At 41.2% G+C, this 14,293-nt stretch overlaps 1 protein-coding gene across 1 annotated transcript in view; it reads right to left on the minus strand.

Moving 5' to 3' along the window:
• Window positions 1-1,253: 1,253 nt before the first annotated feature.
• Window positions 1,254-14,293, minus strand: part of LOC117538588 (epidermal retinol dehydrogenase 2-like) — a 28,080-nt gene continuing 15,040 nt past the window's right edge. Inside the window, exons 5-7 of the mRNA XM_034204442.1 lie at window positions 7,056-7,200; window positions 3,909-4,034; window positions 1,254-2,343 (exon numbers count right to left, since the gene is read on the minus strand). Coding sequence (XP_034060333.1) covers window positions 2,244-2,343; window positions 3,909-4,034; window positions 7,056-7,200 — 371 coding nt within the window. The 3' untranslated portion in view covers window positions 1,254-2,243. The remainder of the gene's footprint in view (window positions 2,344-3,908; window positions 4,035-7,055; window positions 7,201-14,293) is intronic.

Raw genomic sequence — 14,293 nt, forward strand, 5'->3', positions numbered from 1 at the left:
TTTACAATTAGTTTTTTTTTGTTTTTCGTTGCATTACCATAGACTCAGAGATGTTTCTCAGACTACATGCGTTTTACCTTTACCCATGGATGCACAATAAGAACAGACCCATATCGCCTTACTGCCAGCTCACGGAGCTGTAATAATGGATATATTGCACATGTTTGCTGTAATTCATCATTTGTAAAATATTATACTACATGGGCTGTATGATGTAAATCTTGTATTAAATAAAGTTAATATTACCGACGTAGATTAACGTTCCTGTAGCTTCTTATTGCACTAAGAATCTTATTGCACTGTGTATATATATATATATATATATATATATATATATGTATGTTAGTATATATGTACATATATATGTATGTATATGTATGTATATCTATGTATATATATATATATATATATATATATATATACATACATATAACACACACAATACTAGATTAATAATAATAATAATAATAATATATACTAGATTTCAGGATTTATTTACAATTAGTTTTTTTTGTTTTTCGTTGCATTACCATAGACTCAGAGATGTTTCTCAGACTTTAATATATTCCCAGTGCGATTAACAAGTTAAAATACACTTAAAACTTGAGTAAAATGTTATATTTCATGGGCTTAAGCCTAGGGCTATGAAATGGTAAAATTCAATGACTAATCAATAACAATCACAGAAGCATTCTGTTAACGCTTGCCATGTGTAATATGCTGGAACTATGGGAAGTATAACGCTGAACAGGAGACTTGAAACAGAGATACAACGTAGTTATTTATTGATAATAATTCACAAAACACTCAAACTGAGAGATGGTTCTGACTTCAAACCTTTTTAACGCATCTCTTTGGCTTCCTGACATGTCCTTCACTGTTAGCATGATTAAGGCAACAGGTGCATTCTTCATTTAAATAACTTCAATATCATCAGCAGCTAGGATGACTTTACACAGGTTGTTCGATATAAAAGCATCAACTACTGTTACATATTAAATATGACAGATTGTTTGATTAACACAACGGTTATTCATGATACATATAAGTGTTATAATCTTTACAATATACTTGTAATGATAGGCCCATTAATGTGGCAATAAGGCAAGGCAACACACACTTCCTGACCACACACACACACACCATGTTACATACTGTATATAGTTATATATGTATATGAAGGACTAGCAAGGTTAGTGGTTTGACAGTGTGTTCACATTCTGTGCTCACCAGGCTTTCATGAATACATGGAAAAAGAAGAAAAGCAGAGGGGGCTTGAACTCTGCAGCTAGCTGTAGCATGCTAATGCGCTGCTAGCTAATTGCAGCTAACGCTTGAACAGTCAGTACATTTGTTGTTTGCGAATAAAGGAATAAAGGAATAAAGGAGTTGAAGATGTGTCCCCTTTTTACAAGGTGAAGATATATCAAGGGTATCACTTTTAAACCATGAGGCAGGGTCCGCTGTTCCTGAGTAGAGCAAATGCTTTATAAGGTGAAATTATTTAGACTGCAAATGCTGAGCCAGATTAACATTTAAACTCTAAACTTTCACAAATGCGCTCATATGGCATTATACCAGATGAAATGTCTGCGTAGTAAGTGCATATTGATATTTGTACACTTAAACTTTAGATGTCACTTCTTCTGTACACATAGTGATAGAGGTTGCATTTAATACATTTTTGTATTTATGCGTATTTCTTAGAATTGTAAGAGATAATGAGCCCTGTCTACAATTATTAGAGCAGTGTACTTTGTAGTCATTAGTACACTGACTTGCTTCTCTGACAGCAGAAGAAGAAACAATCTGTGTTGTTTCCACCTGAGCTGGAGCTGAACTTTGGCACCACGTACACAGCAGGTAAGGGAATTTTAGAAAACATCACACTTGACTTTGGACCCATGTTTCCTGTCTTTATGACTTGCTGTTACATGTCTAGGAGTTGTATAAGGACACTGGCTGCCTGAAACTTATGAGCACTAATCAAATACAAACTGTTAATAAGATTACATTTTAATTTCACTAATTATCTATACATATAAAACAAGTACGTTAAGGATATGAGAGCTTAAAAACTGGATTATACAGTGAGATACACTGTTTGATTGAAATGAGAGGACCAGCATTATGTTCTGCCCTCACCTCTATTACCTCATACACTGGGACCATTAAGATTCAATTGGCTTTAATGCCTGTAATGTTTCCGTGTCTCTTAGCTTCATATCATCCTCTCCCCTCGGTCACTCCTGCTTTTTGATGGCATGTCCCTTGAAGTGGTCCATGAGGCTGAAGGCTCCCAGGTATTGGCCCAGCATGATGCCCTGCTTCACAGGGAGGATGCTGCGGAGAAACAAAGGAAATATCTGTTAGCTCTCACTTTAGTTCAGGTGAGGAGTGGGGTATGGATATTAAACCAACGTAAGAAACTCCTAAAGAAGATCAAGATCATATATGTTAAATATATTAATCATGTACAGTAGTGGGAAATGTTCAGTATTGACCTCAATCCATAGGCATTTATATATAATGTGGTTCCATTTCATGTAATTATTCCAACAATAAAGTGACACACTCCCTAGCTCTGTGTTCGCTGTTTCAATGGATTCTCTTAAAGCAACTTAAAGGGATGATCAATTATGGTATGTGCCCAGATTTTCTATGTGCTGCAGACACATCTTTGTGCAGAGGGAAAGGGCAGGGGTCGGCAAGTAAATTTGGCGTTGCATCCCTTGTAAAAAATATTTGTGTTAGCAGCTTCTCGATGACTAACAATTACTCTTTTATCTCCGAAGACGGAGCAGAGGCAAGGCTGGATAATACAACAACGCGTTATTAAAGACGGAATACAAAGGCTTTTATGTAAAACCAGCAGAGGGGACAGGAAAAGCGCTATCTCCATTTGTGTGAGCCGTGTTCCAGAGAGGAACATCTTTCTAATGAGAATCATTTATAAATATTAAATAATAGCTCCGTTCTGAGACAAATGGACCCGAGAAAGGACAGAAGACTGCAGAAAGACCAGTGATGGATCAAGACAATGCTCATCTTTTATCACCTGGGTCAAGTGATGGGAGTCATTCACACTACTGCTGCGTTATGGGAAATGTAGGCACCAAACCTATTCCTGTTATTAAGACTTCACACATCCGAAAATCCTAAAAAAGGGCCCTATTATGCTACTTTTCAGGTTCATATTTGTATTAAGGGCCTCTACTGTGACATGTCTCAGAGCTTTAACGTTCAAAAAACCCTTTATTTTTCTTATATTGACTGTGCTGCAGCGCCTCTTTTCACCCTCTGTCTGAAACCAGAGCCCAGTCTGCTCTGATTGGTTAGCTGGCCGGCTCTGTTGTGATTGGTCAACTGCTTAGAGATGTCCCGCCCCATAGCCTATCACATACAATGTTTAGGAGCGCCAACCAATAGGAGCACACGTGTGACATAGTGATGTCATTATGTTCGGGAAGTAAACAAAGGAGTCCAATGGAGGCGTTTTAGGCAAGGGGGGAAGTGTAGGAGAGAAATTCCCTGGAGTGAACAAAGTAATTATAGCCTCTGCAGACCATTTACATGCACTAAAACCTATAGAACACACTACAGGAAAGGGAAAACACCCAAAAAGTATAATAGGGCCTCTTTAAGCTTTTACAATCTGACAACAGTAATGTGGTGCAGCCACGTTAGACATGTTAGCATCCTTTCTGAATAAGTCTACATTTGTATGAGCATGGCCGAGTGAGATTAACAGGCGGTTCACTTCAAGGCTTAGCATAAAGGTCAGGAGACTAAAGAAAGTCGAATTGCTGAACACACTTTAGGTCCGCTATTGACTCTGTAGATATGTACAGTGAAAGGTGTATGGAGAAAGGGTTTCAGTGAAGGGAAGTAAAAAGGTAGACACTCACGTCTTGAGAGCAGTGATGAGGTACATGGTCCTGGGCAGGAGCAGGAACACCTGGTCTGTGAGCACAGCCGTGATGATCTTCTTGGCTACATAGTTTGGATCCAGGATTGGCAGCAGCGTTGGCCACCTGGTGAAAACAAGAAAAAGGATTTAGACAAAATAATACAGCAATAAATGGATACCACAAAATGTTGATCCTTTGAGCAGGTCCTTTTTTAGATGCTGTTTTAAAAGTGTGTGAGAAGTAGGAAGTGAAGCATGTGTCCTGGTGCCTTCAGGGGCTGTTTGATGGGGGAATGCAGAGAGACAGAAATACAGATGGACACTATAGTCTGCAAGTGTAACAGATGTAAATATGCAGTGGGGTTTATTTAATTTAATTTTGTATAATCACACAAATTCTGTGTTTTATATTATTTTATTCTGTGTTACCTGGCAAGGTCGGAGATCAGTGGGCGGAACCTCTGAAGTGTGGTCGCTGTGCTCAGGAGTTTATTGTTGTGAGGACTTCTATATATCGTGTCCCTCACGTTTCCTCTGCCCTTTTTGTAAACGTTCCACGTGAGAGGAGTCACTGTGAGGGAAGTTCATGTAAAACTGATCGTTTTATCTGTTGTCAGTAATTAAACAGAGGAGATCGTCTCAACTCTACGCTGGCTCGGGTCTCGTCCATTAACGCAGAGACCGCTTAACCACACCGGTTACACGAGCACATTCAAAACCTGACCCCAGGACTTCTAAGTGTGTGTGTGTGTGTGTGTGTGTGTGTGTGTGTGTGTGTGTGTGTGTGTGTGTGTGTGTGTGTGTGGGGGGGGTGTGTGGGGGGGTGTGGGGGGGTGAAAAAAGAAAGGCACCGTCAGTCCAATGTCTGCCAGGTAAAGTGTCCCCGGAGAGGCCTGAGGCTCGTCGCTCTTCTTGTCCATGCGTCCATTTGTGTGAGTCATTAGATCAAGGTTAAAGGCTAGTACACTGAATTAACAACAAGGGTGGCCATGGCACTATGTGGGATGTGTGCATTGATAACAAATACGTATTGGGATCATTTTGTATTAATGTGGACCGGAGGGAGAGGGTGACGAGCATAAGTTTCACTTTCCTTTTTTATTTCAATTCCAACTTTGGTCATGAGAAATATGTTTCTCTGTCTGTTCTTATTATAGCCTACATCCATGTTGTATTCCGCTGTATAGAAAACTGTCGGATAGTGCAAGTGCAGTCGGATTCTCAAAGCACCGCAGTCTCTTCTCCTAAATCCTTTTGAATTCTCCTATCCACTATCCCTTAACACCGTGACGTTTCACTCCGAGGTCAAGGAATAGATGATAGGGATAGACGATAGGAGCTGACTTTTGGACTATTCGACTGCAACCTGGGAAAGCACTCTGTTAGACAGGGGGGAGCCTCTCTGATGGTTGACTAATCAGAACAGAGGCGGTGAGCTGACCAATCAGAGCACACTGGGCTCATAGGGAGGGGGGGGGGGGCAGGAGCTCAAACAAGGCGTGTAGGACAGAGAGTGAATACACATATTATACAGAGATGCTGTATGAGAAACCAATGTGATTTGGGAATATTGAACAATGTAAATCTATTCTATGCTCCAATTCAAACACTGAGTAAGTGCATTGAACAAATCAATGACTGGATGTGTCAGAACTTTCTCCAATTAAACAAAGATAAAACTGAGGTAATGGTTTTTGGAGCCAAGGCAGAACGTATAAAAGTTAGCACTGAGCTTCAGTGTGCAATGTTCAAAACAACAGATAAAGCCAGAAATCTAGGTGTAGTCATGGACTCTGACCTGAGTTTCAACAGTCACATTAAAACAGTTACTTAATCAGCCTACTATCACCTAAAGAACATATCTAGGATTAAAAGACTAATGTCACAGCAGGATTTGGAAAAACTTGTCCATGCTTTTATCTTCAGTAGACTGGACTACTGTAATGTGTCTTCACAGGTCTCACTAAAAAATCTATTAGGAAGCTGCAGCTGATTCAGAACGCCGACTGCTCGAGTCCTCACTAACACTAAGAAAGTGGATCACATCACTCCTGTTCTGAAGTCTTTACACTGGCTTCCTGTGTGTCAAAGAATAGATTTCTAAATACTGCTGCTGGTTTATAAGGCACTGAATGGTTTAGGCCCAAAATACATTTCTGACCTCCTGCTAAATTATGAACCATCCAGATCTCTCAGGTCTTCAGGGACTGGTCAGCTTTCTGTCCCCAGAGTCAGAACTAAACATGGTAAAGCAGCGTTCAGTTATTATGCTCCAAATATCTGGAACAAACTCCCAGAAACCTGCAGGTCCGCTGCAACTCTGACTACTTTTAAATCCAGACTGAAGACTTTTCTTTTTGTCGCTGCTTTTAATTGAACTATTCATATCTTAGACTGCACTGTAACTTTTATCCATGTACTTTTTTCTTTTAATGTTTAATTGACTGCCATGTATTTTTTTCTTTTAATGTTTATTTTATTAGCTTTTCTTTTTAATGACTGATTTTAAATGCCATTTTTTTAATCTCTTTCATTTTTTGTAAAGCACTTTGAATTGCCTTGTGTTGAAAAGTGCTATATAAATAAACTTGCCTTGCCTTGCCTTGCCTAGACCTCAACAATGGAATTATGATCAGTAGAAATGGCTAAAACATGGGGCCTTTAACTTCCAACCGGTCCATTTTAGTTTCCAACACAGCAATCTTCAGAAGAAGTTTATGGAAGTCATCAGTAGAGATGGAGAGGCCTTTTGTTGCTAACTAGCTTTAGCTAAGTAGCACGTAGTCTAGGCTTTAGCTGTAGGTAGGCCATGCTACTGCAGGACTGAGGTTGTTGTTAACATTTTAAAATATGACAAGAGTCCTCTGTCCATCTTCAAAGAATAACAGTCCCAGTGATCAATAAATGTCCCGGAGCCGCTGCTCAAAGTTTTCAGATAAGAACAATAGGAAAATCAGCAGAAGAAAGTAAGCGGAGGCGAGTGCAAGCATAGTATCTACTCACTAACAAATTGATGTAGGCTACTCCCGGGCAACCTGAACAAATAATAGCTAATATGGCCAAAGTCCTTGCTGTTATAAACCCCTGGCAGGTCTGTAGACATTAAATGAACAGACAAAAAAAGAAATCCTGTAAAGAGACCTACTTAGTTTGACATCCATCGAACATTCCTGTGTTGATGAAGTATGGGCACACAATGGTTGTCTTCACGCCATCTTTCCCAGTGGCCAACAGCTCCAGACCCACGGACTCCGCAAAACCTACTGCTGCAAACTTACTGGCGCAGTAGTCTGCAGAGAGAAGAGGAGGAAAGCATGAGCATTTTAAAAGCAACCGTAAAACCCAGAAATACTGCTAATTCACACTCACTCAACCCAATCACATGTTCCCTTTAAAGTCATTAAGAAAAAAAACACTCAGGTAAAAATGTAAGAACACTGCATTCATACTAATGTTTTATATCATACTCATAAAGATCTTCCACACTGAACCCTCAGAACATAGGGGGATGGGTGACCGGAATTTTATATTTTCTGGTTTAAATAAAAAGCACACTGAGGTAGAATATCTTCACAAATGAAATCAACACAAGTAGTCAATGTTTAGTGAAATCTCACAATTCTCCATGCCAATTCAATATAATAGTGAACGAATCCAGATGATGTCATGTGTCATCAACTATATTCTTACTGTTTTGAATAGCCTGAAGGCTCTGAATGACATGAAATGAGTCACCTCTCCATGTGTGTGAGGCTCTGCACCTTGGTGCACAACAGTACTGTGTTTTACAAGTAGCAAACCTCTTAAGACTTTATGAACATGTTATGTGTGTGTAACCCATGGAGGTATAAAGAGAACTAGATACAGCGTTGGAGGCGGGGCCCCGTTCAGTCCTATGAAAGTTGCTCAGTGGAGAATGAAGCCAAAGTGATCTAACTCCAGAACAAATGGCACCTGGTTCTCCCAGCGAACTAACGCATCCATTGGGCCATAGAGCATGCACACTAGTGTTCTCCTTAAGCCCTGCCTCCAATCCATTATGTCATGTCTGGGCTCGACTTAGTGAGAGGCAAAATATCCCTGGAATCAGCTATCAGAGCATTTTATAATTATTCAAATGTTAAAAGGCTATTCAAATGCAAGACTGTGAAGTTGGCTTACCAAACAAAACCATGACACTGATTTACAGATGTCTTTCTCCCGATGGAAGTAAATGGGAAAAGTCTTTAAGGGACCAATGACGACGATTGACTGACACAGAAGTTGTAGTACCACCGTTTGGCCACTGTTGATAATTTGCTTCAACGCTTGGCCCACCTTCTGGGAGCTTGATGTAACCCCACCAAGTGCAGTTGACATGGAGATAGGAAAGGAGTGTGTGTGCGAGTGTGTGTTTGTTTGTGTGCGATTAACAGTATGAACAAAGTAGAACTGTTTAATCTGTGAACAATCTAGTGTGTGTGCATTTAATTTGACGGTGAATACTTCCAACAACTTTTCTAAGACTAAAGCCAACTCCTTTGTGTTGCTTTCAACTCCATTTCAAAGCGATGACTTAAAGGTCCTCGTTTTCAAACAGGCAGAATATGCAGAATATCCACAAGTCATGTTTTACTGAGCTGACATCAGTCAGATTGTAGAGGAGATGGACAAATGGTTGATTTCAGGTCTAAGGCTGTTCAACATTTAGAATACAATGTATCTGAAAATCAGTGCAGCGTATCTTCCCACCGCATCTTCTCAGTGTCTCTGGTTTCATTCAGAGGAAGTAGGAAGTGAGCACAGTAAATCATGCACATTCAAAGTAGTCATGTGACATGTTGTTTGTTGCACCAGTTATTATCTTGTGCCACGGCTACATCTTTTGAATGATATAACCCAGGCAGAGTCAATATTGATAAGGCACTCTAATCTTTCTTCTGAATATGGGTGAGAGGGCGACGAGTGATTATCTTAGAGAAGAATTATTAAAGGAATCTTTATCTGGTCGCCTAATGAAGTCAGCAGATGCCTGCCAGTGCTTCTCAAACAAAGTTCAACCAAAACCCATATCATTAAAGAAAAAGAGAGGAAACAAGACTAGGACTGATCTGTACTGAAAACAAAACAAAAATATTGTAACATTTAAAAAAACAGTTACTGATTTAAACATTTTGGATCCATTTCAAGACAATAATTACTAAAATTGCGAACAACAATCCAAATTGGTTTCCGATGTTCTACTGTGATTTGTGATTAGTTCAGCCTCAACATGGCCATACAGCTGCACTGAAAATGATCTGATAATCAAATGTGTTTAAACACCACCAACGTTCGGGGTCTATTCTGAGCATTTAGATATAAACTCCCTGATGTTGAATCTATACAAAATATCGCAGATTATTGGTAATTAAATGAAAATGTGACACTTTCACACAGCCATGATTAAAATAAAAGGTGCAGAATTTGACCCAGTCCATGCAATAAAAATACACACTCAGTTATTTTATAAAAGAGTTGTCGCACACTCTATCGTGTGTTGTCGTTTCTTCTATAAATGTAATTATGGCTTAAAGAAAATACATTTAAAAAAAGACTTAACCTGTTTAGCCCTGAGCTTGTTTTTCAGGTCTCAGGCTCGAAAATGACATTCCCAGAACAAATGATCATATATTCCCTTCTAAAAGGGGTAAATTAATAATCTTTTTTCTCAAAGCAATGATAAACCTGTGAGTTGGATGTAGAATAGTCAGAATAAATATAGATTTATTTTTAATTTACCAAGCTCATTAATGGCGCATTTCCACTACAGGGCCTCGCACGGCTTAGTACGGTAGGCTTATAGTTAGGCCTTGGTAGGCCAGGATCACTTTATGCTGTGTTTCCATTACAGTTTAGTAGCTGGGGCAGTAACTATAGTAACGCAGTGTAGGCGGAGCCGTGACGTCATCTTCAATGTGAAACACAGAAAACTAACATCAGCCGTTAGCCGTTAGCACTCAGAGCTCACAGCTCCTCATATCTGTTCAGAAACTAGATAAGAGTTAAACAAGTACAAACCACAGACTGTCTGTGTCATGGTGAATACAGTCGCTGCTTTATTTACATCTGTGTCACAGACTTCTGTTGTCTCCCAGCTTCAGACAGGACATTGAACGCAACGAACTCAGTTTGTACAGGCGGCACCAGAAAACCCCTTTCCACCAACTCATCCACCACCAGAGCCTTTAATTCTTTTTTTCCTAACTGTTTTGCCACTGTGAGACCGAAATGTTGCGCAATCTCATATAAGTCGTCTCTACGACACTGAACTAACTGCTCATGAGAAGGACAGACCAAAAACGACTCCAAATCAAAAGTTGCCATACTCAGTTAAAACTGCACACAACCTTACCAAATTGTTTTTAGCTGTACAAAACCACTTATAACCCCAGGAAAGTAGTTAATATCCCGGACGAGCCCCCATGTATGTTACGTCCCAACTAGGTGAAGAGGAATGCAACGCACACCAGTATGTAATTGGTAATAATTATAAATAGTTTTATTACAGAACAGGGTGTAACAAAATGGAAGGCGTGCAGCCTGAACAAACAAAAGGGCCAAAAGGGCACAGGTTGATAACCAACCTAACAAAAGGAGCTCTAAAAAAAGCAGTCTACTTAAATACAAAGAAATATAGCTAATAACCAAAATAACCCTCACCGTCAAAGTGGTACAGTCTAAAGAAAGGAAGCTGTAAGAAAACACAGCTGAAGGAGAGAAACTAAGCACCCTACGCTAAACACATATATCCACACTCAACACTAAGCACATCTCTCGACACTCGTCACTAAGCACAAGTTGTCACTCGACACATATATTGTCACTCGACACTAAGCACATACATCGTCACTATACATTAAGCACATATGTTGACACTCGTCACTAAACACATATTCACACTCAACACTAAGCACATCTCTCGACACTCGTCACTAAGCACAAGTTGTCACTCGACAGATATATCGTCAATCGACACTAAGCACATACATCGTCACTAGACATTAAGCACATATGTTGACACTCGTCACTAAACACATATGTCACACCAAACACAATCTGTAGTGTCCATGACACAAGAGCAAAAGGTATGAGTCGTCTGATCGCAGCAGAGCCTCCTGAGTGATAATTGTTCCCAGGCCTTGTAGTCCTCTCCAGCAGGTGTGCGCTGGGCTTGCACAGGGATTGGAGAACGTCCAGCCAATGACGTTGGGGCAACCACACAGCTCATTTACATAATCACACACACAGCTGCAGACAATCCCAGACAGGTTACCGAGCAGGCAGAAACAACAGCCGTAACACCCCCTCCCTTAAAACACAAACTTATGGTTTTATTAACCTAAACACACTAACGAACTGCTAATAACACACATTCCAACATCACAAACTCAACCTGGACAAAGCATCGGCCAACACATTCTCTGAGCCCTTTAATGACGGGTGTCTAATGTTGTAATCCCGCACAATCAGAGCCCATTGCAGGAGACGGTGATTGTGCTTGGTTACGCCAGGGCAGAATATGAAGGGATCATAACAGCTAAACACCACAATTGGCCAAAGGCTGGGTCCAACATGAATCTTAACATGTTGTAGAGCTAACACCAACACCAGGATTCGATAAACTAGCTGACGCTCTCGGGTTACCGGGAGCGTCGAGAAGTCTAGAGGCTTGTCTGAGCCGGCGTGTTGCGCCGATCTCGCGACATCCTCACGAGGAGGAGGGGGAGCCACAATTTCTGGCTTCTCCTCGGACATAGCTTCATCTGAAAGCACAGGCTCAATCACAGGCTCAGATAATGAGACGTCAGGGTCACGTTTACTTGCCTGTGCGCGTGCGTGTGTAACCAGGCCAATGCCTTTAGGCGGGGACATATTCTGCTGCTGTTCCTTACGCTTCAGAGCTGCACAGTTGGCGATTACATGTCCAGGTTGATGACAATAGAAACACTCTCTCTCTTCTCTGTTCACGTTACACACATTTGCTGGCTGAGTAAATGGTGCGGCTGACACATGGCGGGATCTCTCAGTAGAGGCAGGGGAAAACAGTTTTATGCGTCAGCACATACTCATGAGCTAACACAGCGGCAGCAGAGAGAGAGTTTACCCTTTGTTCATACACATACTCAGCAATGCGATCAGGCAAACACTTCTTAAACTCCTCCAACATGATCAATTCCCTCAGAGAAGAATAATCCGTAGCTTTACCTGAGGCAATCCACTTAGCAAACCACATCCCTTTTACTCTGGCAAACTCCACATGAGTTTTGTTAGGATCCTTCCTAAGGTGTCTAAACTTTTGTCTGTAAGCTTCGGGAACGAATTCGTATACTCTGAGAATGGCAACCTTCACCAAGGCGTAATCTAGACTGTCCTCCAACGTAAGAGCCGCAACTGCTCCCTGAGCTTTTCCAAATAATTTGCACGTTACCATCAGAGCCCAAACTTCAGCCGGCCACCGCAACGCTGTAGCAATGCGCTCAAATGCGCTAAAATAGGCATCCACCTCAGTCTCAGTGAAGGTTGGCACTAGCGAAATGTTTTTACTCACATCAAAGGCAGGTGAATGAGAAGGAGATGATAGGCTTCCTCCGGCATGGTCAAAAGCACCGGACGCGCGCAGCTCGGAGTCTAGCTCCAGCTGACGTATCCGGACTTCCTTGTCGATTTCCAGCTTTCTTATTGTCAACTGAAACTGCCTGTCTTGCTCCTCGTCTTTTGCCTCTAACTGAAGACGTGCGAGACGGACCTTGAGTTTAATCTGAGCTGCCAGGAGACGGTGGGTCATAGCGAGGCGACGCGAACGGTGCTTTAAACTGCCCGCCGTCCTCACCGTCACCACCCTCTACCTGAGCAACTGAAGACTCCGCCTCAGACTTCTGTTGTCTCCCAGCTTCAGACAGGACATTGAACGCAGCGAACTCAGTTTGTACAGGCAGCACCAGAAAACCCCTTTCCACCAACTCATCCACCACCAGAGCCTTTCATTCTTTTTTTCCTAACTGTTTTGCCACTGTGAGACCGAAATGTTGCGCAATCTCATATAAGTCGTCTCTACGACACTGAACTATCTGCTCATGAGAAGGACAGACCAAAAACGACTCCAAATCAAAAGTTGCCATACTCAGTTAAAACTGCACACAACCTTACCAAATTGTTTTTAGCTGTACAAAACCACTTATAACCCCAGGAAAGTAGTTAATATCCTGGACGAGACCCCATGTATGTTACGTCCCAACTAGGGGAAGAGGAATGCAACACACACCAGTATGTGACGTTGGGGCAACCACACAGCTCATTTACATAATCACACACACAGCTGCAGACAATCCCAGACAGGTTACCGAGCAGGAAGAAACAACAGCCGTAACAGTCTGTATAGGCCGTTGTTGTGAGTGTGGACGGTCGGAGCGTATACTGCGTTAGCTTAGCCAATCTCCATTCAGAAAACACGCATTTTAAAAGGTGCTTCGCCTGCCATCTGTCTGCAGACTTTTCAAAGCATTAATTCATGGTTTTTACTAACCGGTATTAGTATGTTGTTCTTCGGCATCATTTTTGAAACGTGTATTACAATTAAATCACGGTGAAATATGTTCATTTTGTTGTAGTTGTAGCCCCCTTGCCAGCGATTCTCTCTCTAGTTTAGCATACTCAGCCCGGTTGTTGGCCCGAAAAGAACCTGGATTTTGGAGGGCCAGAAAAACTGTGCCCGTTAGCCGGAACTACCCCTAGTGGAAACGCAACAAAAAACGGGCCGGGTTTGGCACGGCACGCTTAAACCATGCTACGCGCTGCAGTGGAAATGCGCCATTAGACGATTCTTGTGAGACTTGTGTTTTGTTTCGGTAAAAAAAATTCAAATCGTCAGTTAGCTGAGTTTCTTCCCGTTAAGTGGGTATGGCACATTAATAGGTTGTTAAATGTTAAGAAGCCCTGAGACACAGTTTTGTGAGGGAGTTAAGCACTGCTAGGGCCCAGAACAATATTCATGTTGTAATATGTTCACATTGACTTCATGACACACTGTGAATAACCTTTTTAAACTATGAGCAGATTAAGTAACCTGAATGGAACTTAATTACTGTTTTGTCATTTATGATAATTGTATTACTTCCAACACAGCCCTGGAGTTTGGACAATCATCTATGTTTAGACTCAGACAAAGTTCATGGTGACTAGTACTAGAACTATAATAAAAAGATAACAGATGAAAAACAAACTACAGAGTGTGCTTGTTAAAACCACTACAGACACAGAAGCAGTTTTAAGGGGTGTTCATACTGGACGTGATACAATTTTTCGCTCGTCGCTTTACATATAAAGTCAATGAAAAGATGTGAATAGACGGTTCACTCTAACATT

The sequence above is a fragment of the Gymnodraco acuticeps genome, unplaced genomic scaffold (assembly GCF_902827175.1).
Source record: "Gymnodraco acuticeps unplaced genomic scaffold, fGymAcu1.1, whole genome shotgun sequence".
Lineage (NCBI taxonomy): Eukaryota > Metazoa > Chordata > Actinopteri > Perciformes > Bathydraconidae > Gymnodraco > Gymnodraco acuticeps.